Source organism: Dreissena polymorpha, chromosome 6, assembly GCF_020536995.1.
Source record: "Dreissena polymorpha isolate Duluth1 chromosome 6, UMN_Dpol_1.0, whole genome shotgun sequence".
NCBI lineage: Eukaryota > Metazoa > Mollusca > Bivalvia > Myida > Dreissenidae > Dreissena > Dreissena polymorpha.
The window spans coordinates 72,535,618-72,554,061 of record NC_068360.1 but is presented as its reverse complement, the minus strand read 5'-3'; the positions used below and the strand labels follow the sequence as shown (position 1 = coordinate 72,554,061).

At 36.9% G+C, this 18,444-nt stretch overlaps 1 protein-coding gene across 1 annotated transcript; it reads right to left on the bottom strand.

Annotated features, from left to right (window-relative positions):
• Positions 1 to 527: 527 nt before the first annotated feature.
• Positions 528 to 17,082, bottom strand: LOC127835798 (guanylate cyclase soluble subunit beta-2-like). Its single transcript, XM_052362234.1, has 14 exons — positions 16,826 to 17,082; positions 10,541 to 10,621; positions 10,009 to 10,103; positions 9,474 to 9,629; positions 7,924 to 8,063; positions 6,757 to 6,834; positions 5,880 to 6,321; positions 5,159 to 5,315; positions 4,498 to 4,733; positions 3,797 to 3,945; positions 3,014 to 3,166; positions 2,282 to 2,436; positions 1,589 to 1,821; positions 528 to 643 (listed from the first exon to the last, which is right to left on the bottom strand). The coding sequence occupies exons 1-14, from the start codon at positions 17,080 to 17,082 to the stop codon at positions 588 to 590; spliced, it is 2,388 nt and encodes a 795-aa protein (XP_052218194.1). The 3' UTR covers positions 528 to 587.
• Positions 17,083 to 18,444: the final 1,362 nt, after the last annotated feature.

The following is an 18,444-nucleotide window of genomic DNA, read 5'->3' as shown; positions in this document are numbered from 1 at the left end:
ACTGATATGAAAACAAAACACAACAAAAAATATCAATTCAAATATCAAATAAAAGAAAACCATCAAAACAATTTAACACAAGTCTGTATGGTCGAGCAATTTTATGACATCTTTACATCTATATTGTGTTCACAATAGTAAACGTTAGCTGCATTCCTATTCCCTAGTAACATGAATCTTGAATGCAAGTTAAACTATAAATGGCGCGGAAGACGCCGACGCGTATCCCCACGCGCATTTTGTTAGCAAAACGAGTGAAAATCTCTGACCCGGCCCCACCCCAACCCCCATAGCCTTTGACCCAGGGGTCAGATTAAAATTACAAATAGTGCACTGTCGCACATATGCTCATAGCTACCATGTGTGTAAGTTTGGAGGTTCTAGTGCTAATAGTGTAGGAGAAGATAGTGGCCAGGACGGACGGACGGACGGATGGACAGACGGCGGAGATAACCACATCATCCCCACGCTTTTCACATCCCCACGCTTTTCAAAAAGCGTGGGGATAATAATTAATGAACACTTTCAACACACACTTATAAGCCTTTGGACCGTGCGGCTTTGTCCATTTACGATCGGACCGGAAGTTACTTCGTCTGCAGCGACCCGGATCCGCTCTCACCGGACAACGGTCTGCTACTGACTGAAATGGAAACTAAATAAGCATGAACAAACGTGGAATTGCATTCATGTTGATAAATCACTGATTTGTTAAATATATGACGATAATAATAATTGTTTTTCAAGAACACAATAAACAAGGAACAGTTTCTGAGTGCAACATCATGAGAAAATACAAAATAGTTCTGATTTCGATAAACGATCGATCAAGCATCTTTAACTTTAAATTTCCGATCGAATTGCATGATATTACTACATCAAAGTGTGTTGATTCTGGAAGTGTGTTTACGCATCCGTTCAAAGATGACAATTACGTAGCGACGTCACGGTATGTATCGTCGGTGTTCTTCGAAAACCGCGTAAGTCAATTTTTACAACTTTTCAATAGGCAAGAAAAACATTTTAAAAATATAATAATTTACATAGTCCAAAAAAGGAACAAAATATTCAAGAGAAAGTCCATTTTTAGACTTAAAATGACAACTACAGGCCTTTATATTTTCATAAATTTAAAGTATGCCCATTTTGACATAGACTAAGTAAATTAATATATTTTAAAACTTCAAAAAATATTTAAAAAATGTTTTTTGAAAAGTTGGAAAAATTGACTTACGCAGTTTTTGCAGAAACAATTAGTGCACCAATGAATGTTCAGGATTTTCTCACGTGCTCATAACTATGCCTTCCAATTGGATATTTAATCCAGTATTTTCGCAGAAAATTACCCGTGAACCGGCCGTTCTTATAAAAACAAATAACAATTTGCGCCAAATTTGACTTACGCGGTTTTCGAAGAACAGCGACGGTATATAAAAAGAAATACACAGCTGACGCTAACTTTGATCAAACCAGTTTGCTTCCTAACTATCACTCATTTAGAGCACCAGCTTCGGCACTTGAAGATCTATCATCCATCTATCTATACCGGCAATAAAATGTCTTAACAGGAAATGACGTATATAAACACCTGAGGAAGTGCTCTCTGCGATCGGATACACTCGGTTGTTGCGGGCGTATGCCAGCCCCGCCACCCGCCCTTCGTTTATATACATCACTTCCGGATTGTTGTGTGAACGCCCGAGCAAGTCGTCCTCCGACAGAATATCGTTCTTCAACAAGAAATAGGTCTCCAACATTCCATAGCCTCTCAACTCAATTTTACCCCGCTTTTCGAATGAGAATCCTTTATTCACAAGAATCCTGGAAATTAAAGAAGTTGATAATTGGTGTACGAACACTTATTTCTGATCCACTTAGCTACCCATTGGAACTCAGATTGGAACTCAGATTTTGAGAGTTCGGCAAAACGTTTGTTTCAAAACTTGAATATTAAAAAGGTTTTAAGCGTCACAAGCAAAAACACGTTGAAATGTATGAACCGCACACTGCAAATGGTAGCTCATTGCATGGTCGTTAATAGACTGCCCATAGCAGTCCGCACGGGCTAATCAGTGACGACACTTTCCGCTTTTGTAGATTTTTTCTTTTAAAGGAAGTCGCTTCAAAATGAAAATCCAGTATAGGCATTGAGTGTCGTCCCTGACTAACCTGTGCGGAATGCATTGGCTAATCTGGGACGACACTGTACATACATGCATTAAGCCTGGTTATCCCAGAATGAGGTACATCTCAATACAAACTACAGTATCTTGCAACTCACTGATATGTCGTGGGGCTGATGTGAATTTTCCCTGGTTCTCCGTGACTTTCCAGTTTGGAGGCGAGAACACACGTCTCGCCCATGGCGACAAAACGCGGGACTTTCTGACCAAGCACACCGGTAACCAAAGAACCAGTGTGGATACCAAAACGGAGCTGGATTTTGAAAAAGGAATAATGTAAGATATTATTGCAAATCACATTATATAATGATTGTAATATTGGCAACTAAAGGCTTATAGAGAAACCATTTTAAATGACATCATCATACTCGTTACGTAGTTATAACCATGATCATCATATACAGCTTTTCTTAAGAACATAATATCAAACCAAGCATTACCTGATTCGCCAGCCAGCGTTGGCGTTTGAAGAGACAGAATCGGACACAACATAAAACATGACATCTCCATCATTGTTACGAAATTATCACTATCATCCTATTTACCTATTCTAAATAATAAAATATCAAACACACTAATATGATAGATTCGCAATCAAGCGGCGACGTCAGGTTCATCCCCGTAATGCGCATGATCAGTACTGTTTTTTGCGACGGCCATCATAACTAGCTATTCTAACTAAAGAAATATCAAACAAAACAATTCCTGGATAAATTCGCCATCTAGCGGCGACGTCAGTCCATGGCCATTATGGACATGCCAAACGCTGTGTTGGCGACAGCCATTATAGATAGCAATTATAAATAATAAATAACCAAAGACAACATTACCTGGATAGATTCGCCATCTAGGGGCGAGGTCAGGTCCCGAGCGGTTATGCGCATGCCCAGTGCTGTGTTGGCGACCCTCTCCGCGTGCTGCTCCCTCTTCTCACTGACGCCGACGCCGGCAACCGCCAGATAGGCGTCCCCGACAGACTCGACCTGAAATACGAGTAAGATTGCGTTCGTTCGAGAGTCCGTCACCTCAATGTTTGAGCTTTGCTCTGGGAAAACGGGGTTTAATGCATGTGCGTAAAGTGTCGTACCAGATTAGCCTGTTTTGTCCACACACACTAAACAGGGAAGAAACTGTCCGATTTAATAGTATTTTTCGCTTAAAGAAAGTCTCTTTCTAGCGAAAATCAAGTTTAGGCGGTGAGTAGCAGACTGCCAAATGCATTAAACCCCGTTTTCCCAGAACGTTTTTATCAGCTTAACTGCAAACAAAATAAGTATGAATTCAGCGTGAAAGAATGTACGCATTAACACTCAGATTTAAACGATGTCTATGTCATTTCCTGCTAGAATGTCATACAGGGTTAGTGATTTCAATGTTGTGTGTCGATTTGTCATGATGTATTTATGAAAATAGTTTCTACTGACTTTGCCTGCAACCAAGAACGATGTACATATACAGGTCAACTTCGTTTGATTCCCAGTAAAGGCGTAAGTATCATTGACAAAATTAAAAGACTGTTAAATGTGTAAAACATCGACACAAACAATCACAACTATAGAGCGACGATAGAATTTATCAATAAATCTTCTTCAGCATGTTAGAAATATTTCGACCTTTATTAAATTGTGAATCTTAGTGATATTGTCAAATGTCGTCTGCAGCGTGTTCAGGAGACTGATGACGTCACTGGGAGCGCACCTGGCCACCATGGGCAGGAATTGAACGACGTCGCAGAACAGCGCTGTCGCCTGCTGGTAGAATTCTAAACATAAAATAATAAGACAAATAAATGTGTACCCAAAATGTAATAATGTTATATATTCCCCATTTAGAATACACGTTCTATTAAAACAATTGCTTAATTTATGGCACAATTTCAATTATATATACTCGCAAATAAAGTATTACATTTCGATAATGTAAATATCAATTAATTGCATGGAATGGCGAATGTTTATTTTATTGTTACACATTGTTTAATCAGGTTTTAATATGACACATACAACTGTTGTTATCCATTTTAAATGTGTGTGTTAAAGCATCTTCAAATGAATTTATAGATAAGTTTATTCAATAAACAGTCTTCAAAAATGTACTCATACATGCAGGTTAATTAAACCATGGGTTAATGATCCACGACTGCAGAACAACATTGGAAAATAACCGACTAAAATTCCTAAAATTTTCCTTAGAAACAGAAATCAATAAGTTAACGTTCCTACGAAAGGTCATTTCATTAAACCCACAAAAGTTCATACCGTCGAATATAAATGGTATGACAGTATAGTTTTATAAAAATAAACATCGTGTGTACCTCCATTCGACACCATGTCTCGATACACCAGATCGATGGCGTCTTTGGGGAGGAAGGCCCGATAGAGGGCGTCGCTACGCCGACGCTCATTGTCAAGCTCCCGCTGCAACCGAAATATCCGGTCCCGGAGCGCCGAATCCTCCCCTAGACTCCCGCGCCGCGACCAAGCGGACGCACGGCGGGTGGGAATTTCCGAGCCGGTCAGACTGGCGCGCACGTTGTTCTCGATGTACTTCCTGTGTAATCATATTGCGACTAAAGTTATAAGTTGAAAAGAGCGTATCGATGATTATTGTAAATCAGTTATATCCGTGGTAAGGAATTTCGTGTTTTTTTTTAAAATATTTATTCATGGAATTGAGTAATTTGTATAGGCTTTTGTTTGAATCTCGTTTGAATCATGTATCGCATAATATTTTGTGAACTGTTTTGACCGCGTCCTATTTTATGCTGCAATTCAAATATGTATTTTGGTAATCAGCAATTTAATAGTACGTGTTGAAATTTGAGTACAGGGTAAATACCATCGATATTCCCCTATAACAATGGTATATTTAGACAATTCTGTACCAAGCTACTTCTTAACATAGATAAGGTTTCTAGAATAAAGTTTATGATTGCCAAATGACAACAATGCATATACCAAATTAAATTCGGTCACCTGTACTCGAGATCGGCCACGAGGAAGTCTCGTGTGACATCCCAGACGGGAATGTCCGAGAGTTTCAACTTCCGGTGCTCTAAGTCGCTCCAGCAGTGTGCGATAGGAGACGCGATGTAGACGAAAAACCCACTGTCTCTGAGCAGGAACATCTGGCCTGAGTTGGAAAAAATGAGCCACGCACAGGAAAATATGGCTAAATGCATGTGTCTAAAGTGTCGACCAAAAAGAGCCTGTGAAAACCTCATAGGCTTATCATGGACGACATTTTCCGCCTAAACCGTAACTGGACTTTCATTTCGACCCACTTTAAACGAACGATTCCTTAAAAGCGGAAAGGGTCTCTCAGACTGCATAGGCTAATCTGGACCGATACTTTACGAACATAAAGCTTCATATACCCATAGCGCGACTCACATAAAAGTCATGGAATTTGCTTCAAAAATATTATAATTACATTAACTTAAAAGTAATTGAAAGATGCACTACTTGAACAGGGGTAGAGCGAACAACATTCGTAGTATTATTTAACTGTTAAATAATTTCTAAAATAACTGTTTGACGAAAATCATGTTATATGATTTTATATTTCAATTTAAATTTCGGTGTAATAGTGTAAAGCCTAACCTATTAGATGATTTCGATGTAGGAAAATCCATGGATGTCATTGTGGAATATCGATACCATCAATCGTAAAAAGCAAAAGACCCTTAAATATCACCTTTTAATTGCAATGAAGGTCGGTCAACCCATTCTCGCTTCATATTTTCCTTTCTAAACTCCAGCACAAATGGACAGCAGATGAAACGCTCAATATTGGTGTAGGTAAGGTCAACGCAGTTGGGATAACGGATCAAAAAGTAGTCCGTCAGCAAAGCCTGTCGACTGCGAATACTCGGCATCAGCGTTTGAATCTTGATTCCCGATTGCTCTATTTTCAAATCCTTGTCAACAATCAAGTGGTACGGGAAGATCTCGATGAACATCCGGGGATTTATCGCAAGGGTTTCTGGGTAATTCGGCACAAATCCGCGGTGTAATAAGGTTATTTTGGCCGCCATGCGCCATCTCGATATGACAGACTTCTTTCTCATAAGTGGAAGCGCTCCTTCTCCGAGTTTCGTGCGGATTTGTTCCAGTTTAGCTTTGACAGCTTCGACATCCTGAAGAAATTCAACCAATAATCGAATGTTCTAATACGAACATATTTTGGCAAAAAAAATAAAGGCATATGTGGTTTAGTTCAAACATACTTAAACATAAATAAAAGAATTTCAACCAATAATCCAGTGTTCTAAATACGAAAACATACTTTAATTATAAATAAAATAAAAATTTGTACTTTTTGAGACACGGACGTTCACTTTAATTTTCATTCCGTATCATAATACCAATAATTGTGGAAATGTAAAATAATACCGATTGTAAAGGTTAGATAACATATCACATTTTTTATTCCACTGTTTTATTTTATAATCCGATGAATTAATACAAGCTGTGTCTCGGATTCTGTCACCGCTACAAGCTCAATGGCCTAGGACGGGATTTTATCAGACAGTTAAAACCCACACACGTAAACAGATTTCACAGACACGTACCTCCTTTAGAATCTGCCGCTCGCTGTGCTTCTTCGTCTGTGCAATAAATGTCGGCGGCCCTTCTATCGTCATAGGATCCTTTAAGGGGATAAGAAATTAATTAATAACAAACACAGTAGCGTTATTGCATATTCGTCATAATAAGTATATTGTGTGCAATTTTTTGCCAATTTTGAAAAGTACCGGTACCGCGCCAATTTGAAAAAAAAATAGTGCGAAAAAAACATGAAATTGGGAAAATTCGCGTCGTGAAAATCCTCAGATTATGAATTATCTGTCTTTTTATGTACTTGGTACTTAATTGCAAAAAATAACATATTGAATATTTGTATTCATAACTTTATTTCTGAAATGCTCAGTTTAAGTGCTTAGTTTATTTGTTCACTTGCATATATTGCGCTTTGAGAAGGAAATTTTGACACATTTCCTTCCTTTAGAGAATTTTTCGGACGACCATTGCGAATTTGTGTCCCCTTTCATTGTTTGGCAAATTTCTTTTTATGGGTTATTTATGAAGAATGAGTTAATCACTGGTGTGGTACACGTGATTTTCTTTGTATTTTGATTGTGGATGGTTGAAGATTAAATGCGCAAACAACTTGCCGTAAAAACGTTTGGACGTTGTTTTTCTTAACCACAAGTAAGGTTTGTACTTTTTAGCCGCAATCACATATAGTAATGGAGAAGGCATTTAATTAAATACGATTTTGCCGCTTGCTAACGAATATATTCTAGATTATAGAAGAGCTTCAAATACCAAACTAAGGAAATGTTGTTAGCTAGAGTTTTCGTTTACTGTGTTGCCTTTGTATCTGAGTCTTTTAATTATTTTGTTTCGTGTGCCAGCGTTATAATTAATTGCTCGAAATATTGAATTAAATTCATGTGAGCTTCGTTGTGGGAAAACAGGGCTTAATGCATGTGCGTCAAGTGTCGTCCTAGATAAGCGTGTGAAGTCCGCACAGATTAATCAGGGACGAAACTTTCCGCTTAAACTGGATTTAAACGAAGAAGAGACTTCGTTGAAACAAACAATATCATAAACACGGCAAGAGTCATCCCTTAGTAGCATGAGCGAACTGCACAGGCTTATCTTGGATGATACTTTTAACAAATGCTTTAAGCCCAGTTTTCCCTGAACTATGATCATACAAAATATTATCCAACCTTAATCTGCTTAGCGATGATGCAGAATGTCACGTGCTCACGTGTGCCGTTTTCCTCGGCGACCTCGATGGTCTCCATGGAGACAAGGTCCATCTGCAGCTGCATCGTGTAGAACTTTTTTGCCGCTTCAACTACCATGCCTTTAAAAGCAATTCACCAATGTGACTTAAAACGGACTCATCGTCGGTACGTATACTGTATGACATTTAAACATATATATTTGAGGAGCGCTCTGGGAAAACAGGGTTTAATCCATATGGGTAAAGTGTCATCCCAGATAACAGGGTTTAATTCATATAGGTAAAGTGTCATCCCAGATAACAGGGTTTAATAAATATGGGTAAAGTGTCAATCCAGATTAGCTAGCGTAGTTCGTTTAATTGTATTTTTCGTTTAAAGGAAGTGCCTTTTAAACGAAAATTTAGTTACGGCTGAAATAGTCGTCCCTGATTAGCCAGCGCTAATATTCTTAACTTCTATATTCTTAGTTACGGCTGAAATAGCCGTCCCTGATAAGTCAGTGCTAATATTCTAAACTTCTATCTTCTTAGTTACGGCAGAAATAGTCGTCCCTGATAAGCCAGTGCTAATATTCTAAACTTCTATATTCTTAGTTACGGCTGAAATAGTCGTCCCTGATTAGCCAGCGCTAATATCCTAAACTTCTATATTCTTAGTTACGGCTGAAATAGTCGTCCCTGATAAGCCAGTGCTAATATTCTAAACTTTTATCTTCTTAGTTACGGCTGAAATAGTCGTCCCTGATTAGCCAGCGCTAATATTCTAAATTTCTTTCTTCTGAGTAACGGCTGCAAAAGTCAAACCTGATAAGCGTGTGCTAACGGCACAGGCTAATTTAGTGAGACACTTTACGCACATGTATTAAGCCACGTGTTCTTTCCCAGAAAGCGTTTCATTTGTTAAACGGTTACTTAATTTACAGAGACAAGCTTATATGGATTGTTTTAAAACGTATTAATATTAAGTGGAAATATTGCAACGTAACCCTTAAATATATATAATTTTTCATCTAATGCGTATTATTCAAAACTGTTATATTGGAGGGATAAGATTTACAATCAAGCTGGTCTTTGTAGAACTTTCAATAACTACGATATAGTAAGTTGAAAAATACTTTCAAATTATGAAATGGTAAGGCATAAGTTTATTTCTATCTATTTTATCTCGATTGGATAGAAAGCCTGTAGCTTATTTGAAACGCTATCGAGTCCGTTTCCTGGGACTAGAACCAGTAATTGGTGTCTATGGTGAAAATCTAAAAAAAAAGCTCCAGTGGGGATCTAGCCCGAGGCCTGCCGATCGCTAGGCGGACACCATATGAACTACACCACTGCGACCTTGCATGGCCTTTATGCTGATATAATAAGGAGACAATAAAAAAGAGTTTATTTATTTCTAAAGGTTTAGCATTCCTTAATGAAGTCAAACTGTGTCCAAACAATGTTACACACTTTGGCACGTTGACTCTTTAATACATCTTAACTAGGTTACACAAGCAGAATTATTTCACAATGTACTCGCATACGTACCTTTCACCACAGAATGCAGACCCGAACGCTTTGAGTAATAATGCAGGATCATTCTGTCGGTCGAAGAATCTTCATCACACCGGAAAGATGGCGCAACAACATCAGGGAAATCTCTCTTTTGGAGCGCGTGCAGGGAATCCATATTTTGAAGGAATTCTAGAATATTGTGGCCAAGATTTCGCAGCATTTCGTCATACCCTCGTTTTTGTAAATAGGTTAAGTAATATTCCCCCAGCATCTCCAAAAGGGGTTCGCGGGGAAGACCTGGGGTGCAAAATAGAAATACTGTTTGATTGAGCAACACTTGACTCTCTGCTGGGGAAAGACACTATAAAACATGCATGACGCTTAAATCGGAATTCTCTTTCCATTTCATTTAACATAAGACTATCATTGTAAATGTCATATTCCCTACATAATATTTACAACGTTAGTGTTCGCTGTTATTGCATGCCAACAAAGCTTAGCCACAAGCACATTAATGCAGGGGTAACAAGACACTGATCTGCCTAGGAGCTTATTGCTTATAACTCACCAAGAACATCGATAGCAAGAGAGATAATCGTGTCGGTGAGTTCTTCATTGTAGACAAAGGTATTATCGAACTCCGACTCACAATTGGCTTGTTCTCTGAAATAACAAATTACAAAAATATCATGAGGAGGAGCAGGATTTTAAGTTAAATAAAGAATTACCATCACCATAAGCGATCGGCGGAACAAACGTGACATGTGCATTTTTTAGTTATTTTGTTATCACGATTTTGTAACTCGTGCTACCGGCTTGATAATTAGTGTGATCAACTTAGTAAGGCATTCATAAACACGCGCTAAACAACGTGCATTCTGATGGGTTAGTTATGTCGCAACCACCACTTCTACAAGAAGCTACTACGTCCCAAAACTTTTTTAGTTGCTATGAATTACAAAATTGTTCCCGCGGGTTTGATACAAGCTAGCTGGAACGATGCCGCCTAGGTCGTCACTTTAATTAAAAAGGGGACATAATTATACTCACAAAAACAACGAAAACGACATCAGTTTAAGAATCGTTACAAAACATTCTACTTGCACAATTTTCTCCCACGCTGGCTCTCCGCCTTGCCTCTCAATAATGAAATCCCGCAGAATGATGTAGAAATGGCCGTACTGAAAACCAACACAAAAAGGGGAACAAGTTGTAACATGTAAGGAAACTTACAGAGTACTTGTGTATTTAGCGCAGACAACGCGCGGAAAAAAGGCATCAAATGCGAAAAAAATATTTAAAATTATTTATACAAATATGCTTATATTGACAAATTTCATCAAATGTTGTTATGAAATATAAGCGATGAACTGAATTATATCTACAGATATGAACTGTTTCCATAAAACGACATTAAATAATAATACGTGTGTTCATTATCTATCTCTTACCATTTCGATATTTATTTCCAAAAGTCTGGCATACACAAGTAGAAATTAGGAAGACACGTTGATGACAATTGTAGTTAAACTAAACATCTAAGTTGACGAATTAAAATCTCGAACACAAATACTTTGGTCATATCAAAACTTCAACACAATTAAGAAAAAATAGAGCCAATATATAATATCTATTTGTCAGGTATCATTCATTTCAACAAAATAATAAATGTTCACGAGCGAACTTGTAAGGTATAACTAAACGCAGACAACTTGTATTCTCAAAGAGGAAAGCCTCAACTAACGGTCATGATTGGATATGATTGGCAATAAAATGAAATTCAGCATATACACATTAAACCGTTAATGAGCCGGCATGCATACTTCTTGTTGGGATATCGGTCTCCTGGGGTTTAAATCCACTCGTAAGAGGATCTGTTTATATTGTTGCCAAAACAGCAACAGCCGCCCTTGGGTTTAAATGCTGCAAAAGCACTTTTATAGCATTTTATTGTTGTTTATAGCCGGATCAGAGTTTTTCTCAATTTTGTCAATGGACTCGTAATTTAAAAGCATTAAACAGCATTGCAGACAATAAATACATCAAGGTAAAGTTTATACTGAAGTAAACATTATCGTTACATCTACAGAACGCAACCATTTCTCATTTTATGAGTTTTTGTTGTAACTGATATACGCATATACATTTTAAGAGATTTTGTATTAAGTATTGTGTATCGTTAAAAACCATGGGCACGGAGCTCTAAATTACCAAATATAAAACTTATTAAATATCCAAGCATCAACATGCCAGCCAGTTTGTATTGATGAGTCAACAACGATAAAAAGATGATTATTTTGTATTTGACAAACTCATAGAAATAATGTTTCATCCGAAATTAGACTTTTTTGACGATGCTGCTTCAGCAGCTCGTCTAAGTTATCATACCATGTAAAAAATCTTCACAATGGCGACCTATGTAAAAGACCGAGCCAGTCCGATTGAGATAGCTCGATTTTTCTATTCGGCATACCTCGCTGATTATCATTAACAAGAAATATCTTTTAAAAAGATATACGGCGTAAATAGTTTAATGAATGAGATCAAGGATAGCGAATGTCTTTTTCTGTGCAGTTCTTAGCTGCATCACACGCAGTACGGGGTGTTACGCGGAGTTTTCGCGGCTTATTTTACATTATAACATATTGCTGGTCATAAACCTATAGATACAAAACAGAAAACCAAAAGAAGAATGGAAGTGAAATTTAAACATATGAGTCAACCGGCCACACGAGAAGTATCCGTATTTATAGGCGCGTTCTTCGAACAAACCTGTTTTAGTGGTTTGTCGGGCATTGCTATTCGATTTGATTATTAACAGTGTCGAGAATCATCGTGCTCATGCTTAAAGTGATATTATGGGCATTTTGCACTGTTGAATTGAGCTGAAAAGAATTAATAGGTCAAAATAGTTAGTTAAAATGTGGTTACTGATCAATTATCTGCAACTCACCTTGCTACCAGTTGTTTATAAAAATATTTTAAATTCGATATTCTTACGTGACCCACCCAGTCCTGTAAGCCGAAATGATCCGTAAAACAATATTGTGTCTGTGTGTCGTATGAACAAATCTGCACTAAAACTAAATTTAGGTTCAACTCGTAAACGCATGATCAGTTGTCAAACGAAAGTACGGTTGATATTCAAATGCATAATTTTTCTCTTTCTGGTATATTGTTTTAGTATGTTGATGCTGCATTAATTAATATAAGTGTATATGAAGTAGAAACATCAAAAATAATCAACGGTTGCGATAGACACCTATAAACTGTTACATGCTCATAATATCACTTTAGTACATTAGGCAATATGGTGGAATAATCATTGTTAAATTTATCAAAAATAATATTTATCATTGTATTGTTGAAAATACATTAAGAATCTATTATTGACATACCATAATTATATTGCTGAATATCTTCATTTAACATATTTCTGGTCTAAAGAAAATTCCAGGTCACCTAGTTCACGGATAGCGTCTTTATTATATAACGATTATTTTACTGGCCGCGAAATCCGGTGATGACCTGTATATAAACTCTGAATGTCCGCGAATTGACCCGAAAACTCGCGGGTTGAAATGCAATGCTTTAAAGTGAGGCCTCGCTTCCACTGCTCTTTATACTTTTACATGTTAACATGTTGACAGGAATATGGAAGTAAGTACTAAATATGAGAACATAGCCTTTTAAGTATAAACGCTTTTGTGCTGGTAATACTCTGAAAATAAAAGGTGTACGCACAAACTGTATTGATGTCGAGACTTGAGTGTAAAACTGTTCTATCTATTAAGCCTTTTCATTAGAGATAAAATTGTTTCATACAGTAAAACAGTGTTACAAAGACGCGGATATGTTTCAAATGTTCTGGTGGTATACTCAAATCAGCCAATGGAATAATGAAGTGTATTCATTCGTACCTAGCCGCGGGAAATTTTATTTGAATTGTATTGGACACTTACAAAGGTCAGGCTAAGGTGAAAAGCTGGCTTAATACAGCTTACGCCGAATAACATTCTCCTAGCAGAGTTGTCGTTGGTGCCTCAACATACAACAATGGCCGCGCCCATGAGAGAATGTTGACACTCGTGTCAAAACTTTCTTACAGCAATAATCGGCCTGTTTGGCTATTTAGAAACTGTCATTTAGGATAGTTGAGTTATTTATTCACTAAATCTCCGCTTATGACAACAATGGATGGCATTCGAAGGATATATTCGACGTGATCGAAGGACTTTCTGGATCTTGACAGCTTGACACGGCAAAATTGGCATACTGGTATATTTAGTTCTCAATTTAAGTCACACTTTGCTCTATAATTTTTTTTCGACCATTTTGTGACGTATTGAATGACTATGATACCCGATATCAACATATCATATGGGATTTGCAGATCACCAAGCTGTCCTGAAATTCAACATTGATTTCAAATTCTTCACTGGCTTGTACTATTTCTTCTTTCTATTTTAGTACTTTATTTAATTTTAAAGTAAAATGATCTCTATCAAAGTAAAAGAGACATTAACGCGATTGCGGCCAGTTTGGATCCAGATCAGCCTGTGGTCGCTTTAAAGCTGTTTGCTTAAAAGCAGTTTTCTGACAATAACAAATAGTTTAATTGGATACTGATTGGACTGCGCTTTTCCCGTGACCTGGCTCAAATAATAGAATTGTTATTAATCAAATGATTTATTTCGAACATTAATCAATTATATTTTTCTTGTCCCTCGGGATGAATGACTCCAGGACTTTCCTGTTGAGAATTGAATGCTGCTTAAGGCGATGCTAGGAAAGTAAGAGATGTTGCACCTTCCATTATTGCTCGATTGTTCATTGTCGGCTCGGGTACTACTTAAGTATACGTACATGTACCCCGGGTACGGTAAATATACTAAAACGTACCCGGGAAATTTAACGCTAAATCGGTCGTTGTCGGCTATTTTTTATATTAATTATATATTCACATTTATGTCAATTTTCTGTAAAATGGCCTTTATATTATCGGAACACATACTCAAAAAGCATGTTGATGCAGTGTTTTTTTTAAAGAGAAGTTTGTTTAAGATAATCAGTTGCGCGTTTTACGACATCGGATTTTGGGCGGGAATACAACTCGGGTACATTCTAATATCGACCGAGTACGATTACGTATATTTACCGTACATAAACTAAAGAGTACCCGGGGTACATGTAAGTAGCACCCGAGCGGACAATGACCAATCGAGCTCCATTATCTCTCATGAACCGACTCAATAAAACCGAGTCGGTAATATTTGACTTAATTTTTGGTTTGTTTGCTCTCGAGGGATCGAACGATTTCAGAATCTTCCTAAAAGCCTAGTGGTAGAGTGTCGACTTTGATTGCAGGAGGTTGCGCTGCGGGTTTGATCCCCAGAAGCGACATTGAAAACTAGCCAACTTTGTTATCTGAAGGGCTGCTAAACCTGATATACTACCGCTTTGTTTTCATATGTCGCTTACATTTTTATGCGCGTACGTAGGACCGCATTACCGCATCCGAAATGTGTATTCATACTATTGCCTTCGAGGTACTTATCCGATGCTTGACGGAAAGGGCCGAAGATGTGCGATTGTGGGTCAAGTTCCCCACAGGTACTACGTCCCTGTACCCCCAATATTTTCCGTACCAAAAATTTGTCGTACCCAATTTTGTTTCGTACCCATTTTTTTTTCGTACCCAATTTTTTTTTCATACCCAATATTTTTTTTCGTTCCCAATTTTTTTGTACCCAAATTTTTTTCGTACCCATTTTTTTGGTACCCAAACTTTGTTTCGTACCCAAATGTTTGTTCGTACCCAAATTAATTTTTCGAATAATTTTTTCGAACCCAAAATTGTTGTACCCAATTTTTTTTTCGTACCAATAAACACAATTGTGGTGATGTAGATAAACTTAAAGTGATGCTTTTATATCCATCCTCTTCAAACGCATAGTCACACCAGTACTGTAATATTTTGATTACTATGCTTGGCTCATGTACTGGTCTCATTTCGTTGCTCATTGGGCAGGTGCAGTTTACTATGATACCGTGATTACGTTAAGTTTTCGGACAATATTAATTTTCGGACACCCTCTTTTTAGGCTCAAGTAATTATATTTTCAGACTTTTTTTTTGGACGGACCCCTTATATTAATTAGTCTAAATTCTCGGAAAGTTGCATTTTATATAATTCTTAATGCAGCCTCAGGCGCGGAAGTATCTTATTAACTACGTAATACACACACATACGGTAGATGTTTCACATTAAAAGCTCAATGTGGTTATTCAGTTGAAATAATTAATGACCACGACGTTTCATGCCCAGGAATAATACTGGACAATTATTTATATTCGTTGGCATCAAACTTCGTGGTGTTTCTAAAAAAGACACTTCGTGGAGAAGTGAATTCGCGAAACTCTAATTTTGGTAAAACAAATCTTTCGAATTTTGGTCGGTCATTTACCGATGTGAGTGGGGAGAGGAAGCAATTTACAGAAGGTGGGCGATGTTAATCATATATCAATATCTATACTTGTTACGAGGTGGTAGTAACCAACCAATTTTATTAGGTGACATAAATAAGTCCATTGTTATGAAGTGATAATAAACGCATACGCTCGACTGAATGACCAGATCAGGTGCGAATATCATTGGTTAGGTTAAATGCATCAAATTATTTTATTAGTTTTCGATTAAGCTTCAAGCGCTTGCATCGTTAACATATGATCTGATCTTACTCATAGTCACGAGTAAATTTATTGTTCTCTATCATCAAAATACTATAAACTCTTACTCATAGTTATAAATGACATCATAATTATCATGATCATCATTAACATAATCATCATCATCGTCATATCTTCATCATCATTATCATCTTCATCATTATCAATAAACTCTCGTTACATTTAACTTTTTTTTCCTTATAAATACTTACACAAAGACAAAAGACGGGACGGACAGGCGGGCGGGCAGACGCAATCGGTGGCAAGAATACCAATGTTCTAACTAGGCGGTAATGAGTTTTGCTTACCATTATTTAGAATCGTATTTGTTACAACAAAGGCTTCTTTTATTTATTTTATTACTTAATTTCATTTGAATTTACTAATATTTAACATTAAACAAATAACGTTTGGAATGTTTTTACAGATTGTTTGATATTATATATTTTATTATATTCGTCTTATTTTTTTCTTAGAACAGAGAAATAGCGGCTTATATATTTATACGTATATCGCTCATGTGGGTTACATATGTTGAGAAAGACTATACATGATGCACTTTATATCCACAGGATATCTCATATGACTCCTTGTCACTCATTTCCTTTTCTATATTCATGACATAGCCTGTTGCGTTCACTACTACTATTCCAGACCCTTTGTCTGCTGGGCGAATAACAATATTGTTATCGTTCAACAAAGTCTTGAGAGCTTTCGATTCTTCATCACTTACATTTGATTCATTTGTATCTTTAGGGCAACTGATAATGTCTCTCTTTACAGACTCGATATATATATCAAGGTTTTTATCCCTCACAGGGACAGGTGTGAAGTTACTCTTCTTTTTAAACCATGGTTTGGTATCTTCGTTTAGCTCACTCTGCTTTCCAAGGAAGTATTCCTTGAGGCGCATACGTTTTTCCCACTCTAGTAGATCACTATGCAGCTTGGTTACATCATACTTATTTGTAGTTGGTATGAATTTCAAACCTTTTAATAGAAGTGTTATTTCATCTGGCGTCAACTCTCTAGAATACAAGTTTACCACGGTTGATGACAGGTCAGTATGTACCGAATCAACTTTCTTATTCTATAATCTTCTTTCTGGGTGTGTAAGTTCATCTACCCAAATGATATTAACAAATATTATGCATACAAAACTTCATATCGTACACGGTGAATCCAGCACTTCATATTGTACACAGTAAATCCAGTTTACATAATCCCTTATGTGTTCCTAAAGCTTAAAATAAAATAAAATAAAATATAGGTATTGGTTTTTGAATCGTTCAGCTTTTGCACAGCACAGAAGAAACCTTTATTGAAAGCTTTAGCCCTACCGAAGTCTAATGGACATTGGGTGATTTATGCCCAGCGAAAGGGAGACTACTGTTGATCGCCACCTGCAGTGAGGTGCTGCACTTTAGTTCAATGTGTGTAATACAATAATCTTAAATGTGTTCTTTCATTTATCAAACAGAATAATAATCAATCAAAGTTCCGTTAAGGCATTGCATTCTTAAGTCATATTATCAATAATATGATTAACTGTTAAACATTAAATGACTTTCTTCGCTTTTTGAGCCAGTGCAAACCCTTAAACTATTCAACAATATTTCAGGGACATATTACGGCAGATTAACAGAAAACTTTGTCCCAGGGACAGCACTGCAAATCACTCGATTATATAAATAATTGTGTGATGGTTTGATCATCCATTGTGTTATCATTTGCTGTTTTCCTGTAGAGCACCGAAATATAATGAGGTTTATTTCACTTAAATGTTATTATCTCAGAAAACCCTTAAATAATTATATGAAAATACTTAGTTATGACTTGATTAAAGAATGTAGAATTGTTTTCAGGAAAGCACCAGAATTTATATCGAGTTCGCACGACTACGGCACCAGTAAGGATCCCATAAACTCCAACCCTTGTCTTTTAATCGGTAAATTATAACTCTTCCTTACCATTGTTATAAATACATGAATATGCATAAGTCATGCATTTATAACAATAGTAAAGAAAAGTTTAAATTTACCTTTCTTTTCTTGTCAGCAAACAGTAAAGGCAAAAAACCTTTATTAAAGCGATACTGCAAATTACTCAAGACGCTCAACATGAAGATATATGTCTTAGAAACACCACGTTGCCTATCAGCATATTCTCAAATCTCGGCTTCAGCATTATACAGCTTAAACGGCGGAGAGTTGTTGAGTTCCAAATTTATTCCGTCACAGTTGTAACTAAGCATCACTTCTATGTGGAGAATGTG

Excerpts from the sequence above, each read along its gene's own strand:
- LOC127835798 (XM_052362234.1), bottom strand. The coding sequence starts at position 17,082 with ATGCGCCTCAAGGAATACTTCCTTGGAAAGCAGAGTGAGCTAAACGAA. Across the intron at positions 10,104-10,540 it reads CGTGGGAGAAAATTGTGCAA|AGAACAAGCCAATTGTGAGT; the intron begins GTAGAATGTTTT and ends TTGTTATTTCAG. Across the intron at positions 3,946-4,497 it reads AGACATGGTGTCGAATGGAG|AATTCTACCAGCAGGCGACA; the intron begins GTACACACGATG and ends TTTTATGTTTAG.